The sequence below is a fragment of the Trichoplax adhaerens genome, genomic scaffold (genome assembly GCF_000150275.1).
Source record: "Trichoplax adhaerens TRIADscaffold_2 genomic scaffold, whole genome shotgun sequence".
NCBI classification, from domain to species: domain Eukaryota; kingdom Metazoa; phylum Placozoa; class Uniplacotomia; order Trichoplacea; family Trichoplacidae; genus Trichoplax; species Trichoplax adhaerens.
Genome location: NW_002060944.1, coordinates 5,968,823 through 5,985,826, shown reverse-complemented (window position 1 = coordinate 5,985,826; position 17,004 = coordinate 5,968,823). Strand labels below are relative to the sequence as shown.

General features: G+C 32.5%; 2 protein-coding genes across 2 annotated transcripts; both read left to right on the top strand.

The window, feature by feature from the left end:
• Positions 1–1,619: 1,619 nt before the first annotated feature.
• TRIADDRAFT_21712 (uncharacterized protein) lies at positions 1,620–5,844 on the top strand (the record flags this gene model as incomplete). The annotated part of the gene is made up of 18 exons (XM_002110007.1): positions 1,620–1,753; positions 2,448–2,563; positions 2,714–2,853; positions 2,983–3,129; positions 3,242–3,380; positions 3,458–3,492; positions 3,576–3,634; positions 3,718–3,824; positions 3,941–4,000; positions 4,096–4,248; positions 4,322–4,374; positions 4,444–4,524; positions 4,598–4,735; positions 4,897–5,035; positions 5,159–5,214; positions 5,330–5,432; positions 5,501–5,591; positions 5,667–5,844. Coding segments are annotated over 18 exons (1,929 nt in total), but the record flags the coding sequence as incomplete, so codon positions are not given.
• Positions 5,845–7,542: 1,698 nt separating this feature from the next.
• TRIADDRAFT_53577 (uncharacterized protein) lies at positions 7,543–16,606 on the top strand (the record flags this gene model as incomplete). Its single annotated transcript, XM_002110006.1, has 32 exons — positions 7,543–7,615; positions 8,140–8,229; positions 9,037–9,161; positions 9,376–9,453; positions 9,626–9,721; positions 10,172–10,279; positions 10,485–10,556; positions 10,658–10,790; positions 11,036–11,139; positions 11,466–11,510; positions 11,589–11,759; positions 11,878–11,926; positions 12,017–12,073; positions 12,198–12,263; positions 12,348–12,467; positions 12,540–12,664; positions 12,791–12,909; positions 13,015–13,111; positions 13,223–13,294; positions 13,360–13,610; positions 13,684–14,308; positions 14,440–14,540; positions 14,641–14,725; positions 14,832–14,925; positions 15,001–15,085; positions 15,157–15,208; positions 15,336–15,398; positions 15,492–15,578; positions 15,842–15,929; positions 16,031–16,203; positions 16,292–16,342; positions 16,460–16,606. 32 exons carry the CDS (start codon positions 7,543–7,545, stop codon positions 16,604–16,606), a joined length of 3,702 nt encoding a protein of 1,233 aa, XP_002110042.1.
• Between the last annotated feature and the right edge of the window lie 398 nt (positions 16,607–17,004).

Here is a 17,004-nt window from a genome sequence, read left to right as displayed (position 1 = left end):
GTACTTACGCTGTATAATCTCGTTTGGAGGAAATAGAAACACATTTCGATTTGAAAAAAATGAGTTTACTTAAACTTAATACTGCACTGAACTCTCTTATTACGTTACTGGAGAGTCGATAGCACATTACTTTAGGAAATCGCAAAAATTGTAATAATTATAATTTCTGAATTATAATGGTTCTACTGAAGTCAGTTCGAGCTAACAGTTTTGCCCTTAAACAAGCTAACTTCAGTGATGTTGAAATGTGCATGCAACACGGTAGCCACGAGTTTCATTTTTTTTTGTAGAGGATGCAGAGTTATTCACAATTTTGATCGGCCGTAAGTGTATTCTCTACACCTTTACCGTATTGTATGCAACGATGAAAAATGGCAAATACGCGTAGTTGATTTATCTACATACTATGCGCGTATGTCAGGAGATAGCTAAGATACCGTATGCATTCCTATGCTGTATATTTACCATGAAAAATCACGGTTACTCGTTATTTCTCGGACTCTGCGAGACTTAATGAAACATCAAAGCGTTCTCACGTATTGATTAAAAAAAAACGATTAATTTACTGATCCCTTAATCTTGGTAATATATGTTATTTATCATGATTCTCAATGGGCTGGTGGGCTGCCTACATTTTAAAAGCGACTTAGCATTCCCTTATTGGCAATAAAAGATCTTCCTACAATAGCTAGCTATAGATAGCAGTATTAGGTAGCAGCAAGTGGCAATCATTATATATCATTGTTTGCACCACATGAGATTAGGCAAGAAAAACAATCGATGTTATAAAAAGTAAATTGATAAATGAACTAAGGAATAGCCGATATAATATACAATAACAATGTAACAATGGATCCGTGTCATAGTATAAGTATTACTACATTATCGGACACTTATCGTCGTTAGATGTACCGTATAATGATCAAAAATTCAAGGAAAATTAATACCAGTTTATGATGGCATCGAATTTTTTTGGATAATTTTAATGATCTTCATTTTGTTGCTAAGATCTCTGCGCTTTTATCTTACCGCTACTTTTTTTTCCCCTTCAAGATCGAGCTTTGTTACTGTAGAAAGTATTTCTATAGGGAGATTGTAAAGAAAGGAGACAGTCATTTTCTTTACCGGTTATGATAGATGAATCATCTTGCGTGTATATAAATAGCGCAAGTTGATTAGCTGAGACCTGATAGAGCCAATGCATATTTAATTCTATCGGAAATTAGATAATTTGTGAATTTAACTATAAAAATAGGCCTTGCAATCCTCGAGATAACCGCATAAATATTTATTTAACTTGCTTTTAATTTCTATATCATCTCCCTAAGAATACCTGAGATCAAAAATAAAGATATTATTCCGATAAATAAAACCTTTAATTTAGTTATAAATGATAAGATAATTACGGTATTTAACTACAGAAAGAAGAAATTCAATGCTGTAATTGCAAATGATAATCCGTATATTCCTTATGAATTAAGATAATCAGAATGACGAGTACTATAACCACTTCGTTTGTAATTAATATAATTCATATTATTACATTTTATCTATTTATAACGTACTCATATGTTACAATACTGTATTTATCTACTATATCATGCCATTTGCTTGCGTAGTATGCGAAGGACGTAAGTGGTGGTGAAAGGTTGATGAGTTATGAAGATTTCATCAACCACTACTTAGGTCTTGGAATCTCAGACGGAAACGTCGTTCAATTGCTTGGAAGTTGCGCCGATAATTCGAAAAAAGGGTAAGCTATTAAGCATAAGCTATTTAGATCATAGAATAATACTTAACATCAATAATAGTTGCTGGTTTGTAATAGCCATCCACAACGCAATACAAAAATTTCCGATTGAAATGCATAAAATTATATGAATTGGCCATTTCAAATTTTTTTGTTTATTTATTTCACTACGTATAAGTATTCTGAATACCATATACAGTAGTACAACACACGATGCTAATAGGAACAACTTTTGATAATCTCATTATTCACTAATATAATCACACGGCATACAGTACAGTATGCTGTGTATCATCTATTGAGCAATTTGAACTTGATACTAGTGGTAAAGTTATTATATAGTCGAATTGCATATAGATTGCATACACGTATAAGCGTGCCAAGAATATCAGTATAATTGTTCTTCATAAGTGTGCAACCAAGTCTCCTGCCAGATGATTAGCAATAACACTTCAAACCTTTTTCAAAGAAAACGCTCATATTGGTGACAAGCTTAGCTAGATCTGACAGTTTTCAAACATCAATCCTAGAAATTTTTATTATCCATTTTATTAGCTAATAAGTGATGCCATGGTCTATGGGGTTATGGTTTTTGTTTATGTCTCTTTTAAATTATCGTATTATACTGCTGTTTATGTTCAGTTTTGATAGCCACATAATAATCTGGTGGCAATAATATATTTATACTTCCTATCAGAGCAATCTCATTCAAAGAATTTTGCGCTTTGGAATTACTACTTTCCTCTGCTGATGCCTCGTATAAGCTTGCCTTCAGATTATTTGATACGGATGGAAAGGGTGTCGTCACTTTTGGTATGTTTGAGCAGTTAAAATCTATTATAGATTTAGCAGATCTATTTTTAATATCACACAGTAGTCATTAAACAATCCAGCTCATGCGTTACTGCTATCACAAATTCTTTGCGACGATAATGAATTTACAAAATTTTATATATACAATAGATCAATTTAGGCAAATCCTTTCCAGTACTCTTACGAATCGTATTGCACCTTTTAATTTTGATGGCGAGTTTGTAAAAAGATATTTTGGAGAGAAGAAGAATCGTCAAATAACTTACTTAGAGTTTAGCGAAATGGCTAAGGTATTAACCCCTGAAACGATGCAGCCTCATTCTAATGATAATTGCCATATCATACCAATTTGCTTTATCTTAAATTTCGTGTGTAAGAATAAATTATAAATTGATACAAATACTCTCTCTAATATTTAGCACCTTCGCCATGAACTAAATATGCAAATATTTAAACAATATGATAATGACTCAACTGGTACCATTACTGGCCATGCATTCACTGAGCTCATGCTAGAAACTAAAAAAGAATTATTATCAACGCATATTAAACAGAATTTACCAAAGGTTATTTTTATTGCATAGCTTATTGATATTATCGTAATTATTAGATTTTCTTGCTAATATTTCATTTAGGTCTAACGGCGTGCGTGAATATAATAAATTTCTGTACCATTAGATTGTAGGAAGCTTACCGTCAGACAAAGTGAATTTTGCATATTATTCCGCATTTATCGATTTATTATCAAATATTGACGTTATCGAAGAAATTTTTACACGTGCTGCAGAAGATTTGGGCAAAGATAGTATTACAAAAGGTTCGTTTTACTTAAAGCTTGAAATATAAGTTGTTAATTAAACTTTAAGGAGTAAAAAGGTTTGTTTATTTTCATAGAGGAATTTTTACAAACGTCCCGATTATACTCGCAGGTATTGTTACTTGAGGTAACGATATTAGTCAAAAGAGAAAATGTGACTAAGTAAATATGTTGTACCATTGCAATAAACCTTAGATTACACCGTTTGAAGTGGATATATTGTATCGCCTGTGCGAAGTGGACAATGGGAAGGGGTACTAATAATATACTAATAATTGATTACTGGAATAATTACTCAATTTAACGATAAGTCTGGTCATTTCTGTATTCGGTTTAGGCATATTGGTCGTTCGGACATCCAACACTTAGTACCTGAGAATTTACAAAATTTTCCCAATAATAAAGCTACGAATATTACTCCTACCTCCCAGGAAGCTGCGGTTAGTTAAATGTATTTATCTGCAGCTGTATTTAATTGCTATATCATTATCGATAATAACTTCGCAACTGATATATATAGGTTGTATCGCAAAATACTGTTACTGCAAATTCTGGTAGAGGGTTCTTTACAGATGTTGCTGAATCTGTATATAGATTTGCCCTCGGATCTGTTGCAGGAGGTTAAAAAATTTAGCTGGAGTTTATTATTGAAAACTTCAATTTACGCCTAATAAACGAAAACCGTTTAAATTTTAATCGTTCTTTTAAATACTAGCTGTCGGTGCGACCGCTGTTTATCCTATTGACTTAGTAAAGACTAGATTGCAAAATCAAAGGGGAAAATTGGTGGGCGAACTCATGTATAAAAATAGTCTTGACTGTTTCGTTAGGGTTGTAAAAGTAGAAGGATTTTTCGGCCTATATCGAGGTAATTTAGTAGCTATTAGTTGGGCTTTATAATAGCCATTCTTTTGCTGAGTAACTCAATTTTTCCAATTTAGGATTACTGCCTCAGTTTATTGGTGTTGCACCGGAGAAAGCTATTAAGCTAACGGTATAATTCTATTAGATTGCTGTAAGATTTTTACATGAGATATAATTTCTTCCACATGATCATCCGCAGATGAATGACCTACTTCGTGATAAATTGAAAACTAAAAAAGGCGAATTGCCGTTACTCAATGAGATCATTGCTGGCGGAACGGTAATAGTTTTTAATTCATTGCATATTCTCTCCGGTTTTCAATTAAGTACTTCTATTATTATTCACTACTTAGGCTGGGGGTTGCCAAGTAGTATTTACTAACCCTTTAGAAATTGTAAAGATCCGACTGCAGGTAGCTGGTGAAGTTCCAGGCCTACGCTTGGGTGCAGTACAGGTTATTCGCGACCTTGGATTGACTGGACTTTACAAGGTAATATAATTGAATTGTAGAATATTAGGTGTCATAGTTAAAATAATTTTGCTGATAGGCTATTACTATTAGTATTCTGCTAAAATTGTAGTTTTTCAAGATCGCGAATGTAGTGAAAAGCAGATAGCTAATCCATAGTAATTTTAACTTGTTTTTTATAGGGTGCCCGAGCTTGTTTTTTACGAGATATACCATTTTCGGCCATATATTTTCCAGCATACGCTCACTTGAAGCCAGTATTTGCAGATAAAAACGGTTCCAATGGTCCAACTTCACTCCTAGCAGCCGCAGCTCTTGCTGGTAAGAAAAATATTTGACTGCTATAGTATATAGTCGATTGATACGTTTTAAATACAGTATTTTATATGTTATCATTTTACAGTTAATAACGCCATAATTTTGTGTATTGCTGTATGTATACAGGGGCTCCAGCAGCTTCGTTATCGACTCCAGCAGATGTTATAAAAACAAGATTGCAGGTTATTTTGCAATCTTTCTTGTTAGCTTTATTTAACACACTTTTGGGCTAACTTTGTTATCTCATACTTTTCGGAAATGGAAAATACAATTATTCTATCAATCCATCGCCGCTAGGTTCAAGCACGGAAAGGTCAAACTACCTATGATGGAATAATCGATTGTACAAGAAAGCTGATGAAACAGGAAGGATTTAGGGCATTTTGGAAAGGAGCACCAGGTTTGCAAATTATGAAGGTCAACAATAGACTTTGTCAAACTTATTAATTTTTTTTTGCTATTTACAAGCTCGAGTGTTTAGATCGTCACCTCAATTTGGTGTCACACTTGTCACCTATGAATTGCTTCAAAGATATCTTTATGTAGATTTTGGTGGAACGTAAGTACATTCTTTGGCTTTTTGATATGAAGAAGTAGATGATATCTGAAAGAATCACTTATTTGTACCTAATAGCGCACCATCAGGCTCTCCAATGGCTCTTGCACAACAATCTCTACCTGCATCATCGCAATCCCATTACATTTCAGGTAATCCTGATCATATTGGAGGGATGAAATTAGCAGTTGCTTCATTTGTAGGTCTAGAGACGAAATTTGGTCTAACATTGCCCAAGTTTAAGTTACCTTCGTAAAATTTGTGCAAGAACATTACTGCATCCTCTAAAGCTGATTTAAATGCTATAATTCAATTGATATCAATACATAATAAGGTGTATAGTACTGTAGTACAGATTCTATACAATCAACTTAGTTCAACATCTCATTTTCTAAAAGTTAATAACTTCAGGTCACCGGATATATACGCGTTATTCAATGTGAATTTTTTATAAGATGATGTTTATATGATAGTAATGATATGAGAATTGACAAATTTTAGATAGAAATTAATCTGCTTGGAAAAGTTGGTACTGGCACAGTTTTTGTACATTTTTAGATCTCTTCAATCCTGCTGATCACGTACTCGTGCAGTACATTATTAAACGAGCTGAGATGATGCTTTCCTGCAATAATCGTATGCAATATCCTGCTTACATCGCTATGCTAAATTGTGTAAAGGATATTGTGATGCTTAATATGCGAATAAATCTACAGCGAGGGTTCAAGGGTGATTGGTGTACCGGTATCTTGAACAGTCTTGAATGCACATCTGTCCTATCCTATGACTCATATGTACCATATAAAATAAGTTTCACTACACAGCATAGTTGTTGGACTGGAGCAGGTCTACTGAGTATTACTTGGTTCTCTTTGTGGAATAGCACAGTATGGAATGTTGTGAAGTAAAAAGTGCAAGTACGAACAGACTCTATACTGTACAGTACGCAAAGTTCGTATAACTAGCGTGGGTCTACTGGTTACCTTTCTTTGAGGATTATGTTGGTATATGAATGAATAGGTAGTCCTAAGCTATCCCAGAATCTCGACTACAGTAATGAATTAATTAATTAATGAGCATCAGGTGTATATCTAAATAAAGACCCTTGAAGATCTTTCCCTCGATTCAAGGTTATTCAACAGTAGATTCATATAGTACTGTATACAGACCATACAGTACTACAGTAGTACCGTACCATATACTGTAGAACCAAACAGTACTACAGTACAGTGTACAGTACAGTGTACTGTACATTGTACCATAAAAACTTGGAGCTGAGTCCTTGGGTGACTTGGCGTCACATGACCGCGTACTGTACGACATACCATTGACCAGTACGTCATGTTTGTTGTTGAAATGTACGTACGGGTCAGTCCAGTACCTGCACCTGAAGAGCGGTAAACTGACCTAATGCGTACAGTACTGTATATCAGCTGTCTGTACAGTATTGTACCTTCTAGTGTGTACAGTATGTGCAGTACAGAGACATCGAATGACAAGTTTTTCTCTCATTAGAAGTTCCTATACTGAACCACATTGACCCAAGGATTGGCTTTGAGAATTCTTTGCAGTTCATTTTCAAAGACCAAATCTGTGCATCTCATTCCATTTCCATCTAGATTGCCTTCCTGGAGGTGTTAAAATGTGTCTAAGCAAAAGGTGTTTCCATCTTGTGACACCCTAACTAATCCACGACAGCAGCGTTCCGTTATAGTAGCTGGTGCGAACAACAATGTTACCATAGTAAGTTAGGATCAATGGACTGAAATTGATCCAAGTTTTGTTCTTGATACGCCTAACTCCTTGATGAACGTACTTCGTACTGATTTCGGTTATTGGATTTGTTGGTACTTGATTAGATAGTTGAAATTGCCCAAAAAGCAATAGAAAAAGAGTGAAGTAGATTGATGCGTTAAGACAACTTTCCAAAGACAACAAAATTGATTGGATTAGTATGGCTGCGGCTAAGAATGACGACCTTGGCCTTCAATTTATCAGCAAATTTGTAAAGTTGCTACGTGCAAAAGGTACCTCTACAGCGTCAGCATGATCATACCTACTTGGCGATCTACTCTTACCTATATCATACTTTTATACTGTAATACACTTCGAGTATGGAAGATTTCAAGTGATGGTCACTTCTTGATCAAATTTGTATTAATCTAAAATCTATCTTAACTCTAGTTTTCAATTTAGCATGTTATTGTTGCAATCTTGAAGAAAAATGCACTACTGTACTCTTAATTGTAATCATATAAAATGAAATTAATCGAGCTGAAAGATTAGTTAGTGAAGTAACAATATCCGGTTCATGATTGAACTTTGATGATTCATTTTGCTTCTTATATCAATGCAGTTAACGAGCTATTTGTAAATTGATTATAATATTTATATTTTTTATTATAATAACATGGCACTTAAGTACAGTACAATACTGTATATCTCAAGCTATTGATTTGCAATAATGCAATATGTGAATATTAACATTGTCTTTTCTAGTTTACTGGTTGAGCCTTGAAATTCTCTAAAATTAATTGTACAATTATGTTAGGTGAAGAAATACTTTCAGGAAAGGCTGCTCTATCTTTAAACTTAGCATCCTTACATTATATTAATCAGCGCTTGAAAGATATCGGTTTTGGTAAGTCATCAAATCGTGACTTTGCTGTAATATATAAAATATAACTTTTATAGATAGTCTAGTAGAATTGATAATACGTTATCATTGTTATAAAAATAAAAAAATAGATATGTTGATATTTTATCACACTATTGCAGTGCATTATATTACAAGAAGTCTCCGTTCTTACCTTGCTAGAATTATTGGAAATATAGTCCGTATTATTACTATATATAAAAAATACTCCTAATGCAATATTGTATTATAACTTATACAGAGCATGTTTTAATTTATAATGAATATTGACTTACTCGTACAATACATCGATAATTGTAATGAATTAACGAATAATTCGTCCTGACAAAGGTGGTATTACTGACTATAAGACAATTGAAACTTTGAATACTTGCTTCACTACAGTCAGTTCCACTGCTAGTTTTACGTATTACACATATTTTGTAGAAGATTATTAATGGAGAGTATTGAATACTTACAACAGCTTGTGATCATACTGCTTGTTGATCGTATTTCGAGGTATTTTAGCAAACACACTCCTTTGCACTAATTTACGTGCAATACAACAGTATTCTCATCTCTATATAACCAAGTTAAAATCTTATTGCTATAATAATTATTAAAAGTTGATGAGGAAATAGTTAATTAAATACTCTTAATTAGTTCACGTAATAAATAAATATTACATACATGATGTGGCAATACTTTGAATAACTGAATTGTAGCTACCAGGCGATTAAAATGATACCTTTGTGTATTTTAATCATAGATGCTGTCATTGTTTACTATTTTATATCCCTACGTATATTGTAGATGAAAATCATCAATCCTTAGAGAAAGACTTCGATATCATAACTGTCAAAGACCACCTTCGCAAGAAAGGCAACGAAGACATTTTAGTAATTTATGATTTTATGCAAAAAGCTATCAAATTAAAAGTACGCTTTCTATTTCAATTGATTGATGGCTTTTGTATTATGTTAACTTTAATTCTAGCTGATACTTCTATTAAAGGCAACTTAAATCTCAATCTATAAATAAATTAAATAAATCACTTGCCTATGATAGTAAAGTTTATAATTTAAATATACATTTTCGTACACAAGTGAATAACATTTTAAAGTTGTTTGTATCTCTATGAAAAAACTGTAGCTTATTAATCATGGCGCAACCCTGTGGAATTCTCCTAAGATAAATCTGAGTAGATTTCGATCATTACAATCCTTAGAGGTTAGTAGCTATGGTTAAATATTGATAACAGTTGTCTGGTGTTGTGTAATAAGTAACTCCTCAATTCTTAATTTGTACACCTTTTGCGCATTATTTGGCTAAACTGTGTAATGTAATCTCTTAAAGCGTTGTATTTTATCCCCTATCAATCTATATCCCTAACGAATTACAGATTAAGAAAATACCATTATCTTGCATTGCTGGCTTAAAATTTTTAAGACCACAATTAAAGTCTTTAACATTCACGCGGTGTGTGCAACATTTATCGGTAAGTTTAAGAAGGAATATTTATCTTAGGAAAAGTTAACATGCAATAAATTTTATAATTGCATTGATGACATCTCAATTACTGTTTGAGACTACAATACTTGAAGTTAACAAGAAATTAAGAATAATGTAGCTAGTGCGAAAAACTCACTATTCACTGTTGTAAAAACTGAAATGACTACATTACTGCCATATTATCACCCGTATTACAATAGAAATACTACCTTGAAAGGTAGATGACTAGATGTTGATAGATGCACTTCGTTGACCATTGCCGATTTTAAATTAATGATAGCAAAAAAATAACTGATTTTTATGGCCATTATAAAGCACTTATATGAAGTTGGTCCCAATGGAGATGTCAATTCTACAATAATAATTACACAATCAGCAAATCGGATAGTAGTATAATCGATCTTACTATCTTATACTTATATCATACCAAATGCAGGAGGTCTTGATATCATGCTGCAGCGATAGAACGGTTCCTAGTCTATGGTCGAAACTCGAGGTGGCCGACTTTGGACACAACTCTATCACATCTGTTGATGATTCACTAGTAAGGCTAGCTAACAGCAAAATGATAATTTTTTCTCGGTTATTAGAATACCTTACATATGACTATGTGATATTGACTGACTGATACAATGTGAGATACAAAATTTCTGAAATTTACGAATAATTTTTATTAGGATGCACAGCTACACTTAGATAAATATTTCTTCTCTTATTCTATTACTGACTACAGTTAAATATTTTCTTAGAATTTCTTACCGATGCTTCAGACACTACTTTTAAATGATAACAGATTGTTAAATAAAAATTGCAACTTTGAAGTAAGTATTTATTATTGTTGACTTCATCCATCATAAATATTTAATATAAAAGCTTATCGAGAAAGGTAATTCTTTTATTACCTATATTTTATTCATTGTAGATGATAATGTGCAACATCAGCGTTTTAAATCTCGGATATAATAATTTGGATAAAATTCCCGTGATGTCATATGAAACTAAAAAATCACTTAAAGTCCTTATATTGAAAAATAATAGCTTAGATAATATAGAAGGTATACTTTAATTTCTTTTGATAAATGCATAATGTATATGAGCACAGTATGCTGTACTTACTTTTACCATCAATAATCTAACTTTAATCTTTATTGTAACATTTATAGAATATATTTATTGCAGACGGTATCTTTCTGCAACACAATGATTTTAATAATTTTTATAGCTGTGATCGTGGTATAGAAATCATATTGTATATCCTGACTAATATTTTGGAATACTGTTTATTTTTAATATATTATAGGCATTAAAGATTATAAAAATTTAGAAATTCTTGATTTATCTGGTAATTTAATCACTTCGCATACAATCTTAAGTCCTCTGGCATCATTACATTCCTTATGCAATGTAAGTTAGAATGATATCTTCAATTAATTATTTTGGATTCTGTCCTCATATATATAGCGTCGGTAATTTAAGAAATTTTACCCCGTAGGTAAATTTGACGGAAAATCCAATTGCCTTTCATAAAAATCATCGGCAACGTGTAATTCAATTTGTTTCATCTGTAATAAGCCATCCTACGGTATTGTACATATATTTATTTAAAATAGACTGCGTTATAAGAAAGAAATTTTCGTCTTGTCGAAAAATTAGTTGCATTCTAATAAATACCCTAGCTGAGATTAATCTGTTATGCTTTCCTATTTTTACTGCGGATATGAATGTTACAGACATTTATTCTGGATGGCAAACAACTCACTAGTCAGGAACTTAAGGTGAAATTTAAATTATAAGCCACGTTTCCCTTTTAATGTCATCATATTTTATAAATCGAATGAATTTTTATGCATTAGGCGAAGATAACTAATAATTTCAACATCAAGCAAACTTCTATCTCAAGCGAGAGGCAAAGCATACCAGCTGTACCTAACGGTATCGGTACCAATATAATTAATGGCGCTGATAACTTACTCGCTGTGAATTCATCTCCCACTAGTTCTGTTATCAAGCCTAAAAAGAAACGGGTATAGTCTCAGTAGCGGAGTAGAAAAGATCAACTTTACTATAAAAAGTTTATTAAATGCAGCATTTGATATCTCACGCGAAATGTTTTTCTGATTCCGAATTTATTTGAAACCCCAGGGAAAATCATCTAAACAACAAGCTAGCACTCCTACGAAGCCTTCACAAGGTTATAACTATAAATTTGCCTAATTCGTTAAGTTATTAGCGTAATGTGAAATTTTGATTATAATTATTGTACTCTTTTTGAATTTCGAAGATGAAACAAGCAGATTCACAGAAAAAGCGAAGAAAAGTAAAATCTCTTACGGCAAAGGTATCAACTCAATCATGTGATACTATCACGTATTCTATAATGTTTTCATTTACGCAGGAAAAGGTATTGGAGGCAAGTAGTTGAAAATCTTACCAACTTAATTTTGTATATCCTTAAACTATAGATTGGCTATTTCTTGCTGCTGATGAACTTGCTCTAGCGCGATCCCAATTAGACTCATTAAACCTGAGTATGGTGTTGCTAGTTTGTGTATATATATGTACTTTAATGAATATTAAGTAAATAAGTAATTATGACTGTTGATAATTATTAGCAACTGAAAGCGAAAACTCGACCTACGAGGAATATTCGTTTACCAACGATAATGAAAATGTAGTTGTTGAGAACAATGAGAGCAATGAAGTGCATACAGAGGATAAAGTTATTCAATCAAGTAAGAAGCAGAACATTTCACTTTAATTTATAGGAAAATCTTATCTTATAGGAATTATTTTACCAATTACAGGCTCACTAGTTGATGATGGAGAGCTCTTTTTAGTTAGCCGTCAATTACCTGATGGCACCCTAGCCTATTATTATTTATCTATCGGAGACGGTTGCATCCGCATCAAGGATACCATGAAAAATAAGGTATAGTATTGAATGACTTACTTCGGCAACTGTTATCAAGACTACCTAAGTGTTCTCAATAGTTTTCGTCTATCCGTATTCCAGTTTAAAATAAATTTAAATTATTCTGATGGTACTAAATTATAGATTATAGATTCCTTGAAATTGCGCGATTTGGTATCGGCTGTTTTGAAACCTTCAATAAATACTATTGATACGAATAAAACCAATAAAATGTTAAGTAATGAAGACGAAAATGCCAACAAGTAAAAATTTTAGAATTAAGATATACTAGAATCCATTCTATTATAGAATCAATTTAATTGATGGGGCTTTGTTAGCGCTTGAATAACATATTATATTTAATTCAGGGAAATGCAGTTTACTCTTGATCTGACCTTCATGTACCCAGACTCGCTTCGTAAAGATGTTCTATCCTATGTTATTCCCGATAGAAAAGATGCAGAGGTTAGTCTATACTTTCTCATAGTTAATTAGAAATTTTAAGGAACATCTGCAAAATGCTAGAATTAAATTTGACTAAGAAACTGTGAAATTATGTCTTGAATTACTTGGCAGAAATTACATATTCAGCTAGCTTCAATCGCTGATGATAACTGTTCAGAATTAGAAATTGAAAGGATAAGAGAGGTCAGTTTATTAAGATATGAAATTTTATCATAAAACAACGAATAATATATTTATTTACATTCTAGTGTTTGAAATGTAAGCATGTCTTCATGGTGCCAATTCGATACCTTCATGAAGGCAAAGCAGATTCAATTGATCCACCTATAAATCACAGTCTTTGCCCAAAGTGCGGGAGTGATAAGGTCTTCTTTGTCGTTAAGAAACAATCTAAGGAAGTTGCTGAATCTCCAAGAAGCGACTTAAAAAATTTAAATTCTTCAAGCACAAGTTTTCAGCGCTCGCATTCTAATTCACATCCTGAGATTACGGCTGGCAGGTATCTTTTACTTCGAATAGTTCTTATAATTTTCATCACATAAAGCAAAAAGTAAAGTTAATTTCCTCTTTAGCCGTGAATCAACCAAAAGTACTCCAGCAAGTATAGCAAAGGTTGCGTCATCAGGAAAGGCGTCTTTGCCCAAGCCGGCTGCAAGGAGTTTGGATTCAAATCGTAACGACACTGTTGACGGCGCCAGGAAATTCGACACAGAATGTAAACATGGAGATTTTGTAAATAATCAGGAAAGAGATAACAGCACCGTAATTGTATCTCTGACAACAGATAATTCGTCTGTAGGTGATAATCAAAGTTTATTATTAGAATCGACAAATATAGAAAGCGAAGAATCCGATAATCTACATAATTATGGTAAAAATTCTAATGATATTGATAGTATATCAGAAAATCTCAATACCGACCACATTAATAGCTACGCCAGTTTAAGATCGTCGAATGATGACGGGAGTGAATATCAGTCTAAGAGCGCTGTTTCTACGGAGCGACAAGAACCAGATATATCTGGATACAGTGACGATGTCGGTGGTTATCATACCATGGATTCAAGTGAATTACTTAGTGCAACCAGTCTTAATAGTGACAACGATGCTATCACACAAGACGTCAATAAGAATAATTCTAAAGCTGAAGATTTTAGCATATTAGATCATAACACAGAACTAGTCATGAACTTAACGGTTTACAGTGATGACGAACGTAGTGAATTCAACTTAAAGGCAAGTTGAATTATACTATGATATAATAGCTACCAATCAATTGTCGGTATGCTCAAAACATGTATAGACTAATATTTCTCTGTATCGGATAGGCAAGCTGTATTGTATACCCTGAGAGTACCGTACATCCATGCTACCTGATATGCACAAACACCTCTATCTATTTACTTGAAATTGGAACCGCAGATGATAGGTAAAAAGTGATGCAAATATGTTTTGGTAAATGTAAATTCTACTGATTACATTGTCTTCGAATCGCTGTAAATATATTCTTCCATCGTTTACGGTATTAGTGAATCCAACGAGCAAACCCAGCCGATTATTGCACGAACTCAAATAGAAAATTTAGCATATATCGACGTCGGCTATAACTATCAAGTAAATTTAATTGTTAAACTCTGCTATCCATTCTTGTAATTTATTATTCAAAAATCTACCATATATGCGTATTATTTAAAGCAATGAAAATAACTAATTATTATAGAGTTTTCGAATGGAATTTAAATATGACCCGAAATGTTTTACAATCATCGTAAAAGATAAGAATAAATGTTCATCATTTCTAGATTATTTCTGTGGTATGACTGCATTTTTTCGCATTTTGTACTTGCAATACAAATGTATCATATTTGATTGATTCATATAATCTTTAGGCTATTGGTCATCTACTACTTCACTAAGGGATTACGATGTTAGCTTAAGTCACGACCACATTTCATACACATGTAACAATATTAGGTAGGCGATTTTTGCTTAAGAGTAAGTTTGCAAATTGATTTATGAAGTTTATAATTTTTGATGATTTGCAGAGCTCAATTAATACTAAAAGATAGAAATGACTTCAATAATATTCACGAAATCGTAAGTCACCACTTTTCTTTAAAATTCTCACTCTTCTTTGACTTTTTGTTGTTAGATTGAATAAGCGTACTAAATATTGCTAATATATGTAACCATTAAATAAAAAGTAATGAAAATTTAATAATAGGGCGAAACATTGCGTAAACTGGCCTTAAGATCCTCCAAAACTGATCTTATTGGAGACAAAAAGGTAATACATTAGAGCATTGTTAACAGTCTTGCTGTTCTAGAATTTCGAAAAAAGAGCGTGTGATGTCTAAAGATGAGTTTTGCACTATCCTAGTTTAAAAAGAAAGTATTCCGAGACTGCTTTGTTGCGAATCAGTTTCTAGACTGGCTGATGGATGTAACAGACTCCTCACGTTTAAAAGTTAGTATTTTTTACTGCCAAAAAGGCATATTACGATGTCGTTAATTTATCAAGGAGTTTTACGCTTTCCCATCTAACTCAGGTTTTGGAACTTGCAAATGAATTACTGAACGCTAAAATAATTTCTAATGTGTCAAACCATGATAAAGAAATTGCAGACAATGGATATCTTTACCGATTTGAAGTATTAAAGTTTTTAATTTTAATCAGTTTAAGCTTTAGGCCTGTATTTGCCGTTCATATTTTAAAAAAATTTTTTTTAGGATGAAAACGTAACGGTATCTGCACCAGATGTAGAAGAGAATCCCAAAGATATTCTTCTTTACTTACTAGTTAACATTACTATCAATGGTTCGTTACGTTGGCATCATGTGGCACTTTTATATCAATTTATCATCGTTTTCTAGCTCATTTGTAATAACGTTGCGTGTATTAATATCTCTTATGCATAGATGATTGTTATGAGAACGTCTGCCTAGTGGTATCACCGGACGATATGTACATAGCTAGGGTTAATTTTACTTTACCCATTTCGCGCGTGTTGCCAAAAATTCATTTATTGAAAGCTAGACAGTCGCAATTTTTGATTATTGCAAAGCAAGCTATCACTAGTATTCTGGAAGTGGTCAGTATTACTATTTACCGTCAATATAGTTATTAACTGATTGCTCTATGTCGTCGTAATATATTAATATTTTTGACTTTTAATGTAGGAAATTGATAGTAAGGTGCCGCATCAATTAATTTTAAAACTATGCGATGAGGTCAGAAACGTATTCCAAACTCTTTCAGAGCGCCCTTTAGATATTAAAAATTATATACAATTGATACTAATTTTGAAGGGAATAAGTATAAACCATATTATGTTTGTCCTAAATTAGAGTGAAATGAACGAGATCATTTGGATAATTTGTGCCGGAAGTGACTACTCAAAAGATGTAATTATTACCACTTTGAAAGAGCCGTATAAGAAAAGATTTGGCATTGATCTAAGTATTTTGATAGATGATGAATCTAAGAATACATGAACCTTATTGGGAACACATATTGATGTAAAGCGATTGACTTTGACATTAAAATCAGCTAAGATTGTCAATTACTAAATCTTTTATGCTGTATCATTAACTATATAAATTTTCTATGTCGGCCTTGTATCTAATATGTAAGCAAATGATAATCATCGCCTTTTATTTTTTTTGAAAGATCTTACAAGTAGAATTTCAATGACATTCATATGAGCCTCTTTTAAAGTAACATTATAGATGAAACCATAAAATATTTGTACTTATTTTATATCATCGAAGATAAATTCTGATATATTACTATGAATATACGACAAATGTTTAATGCACATAAAATTATTGACATTCTGATTGGGCTGTAAACTGAAAGAATTGTATATCTTTAATTATAACGTGATTCAACT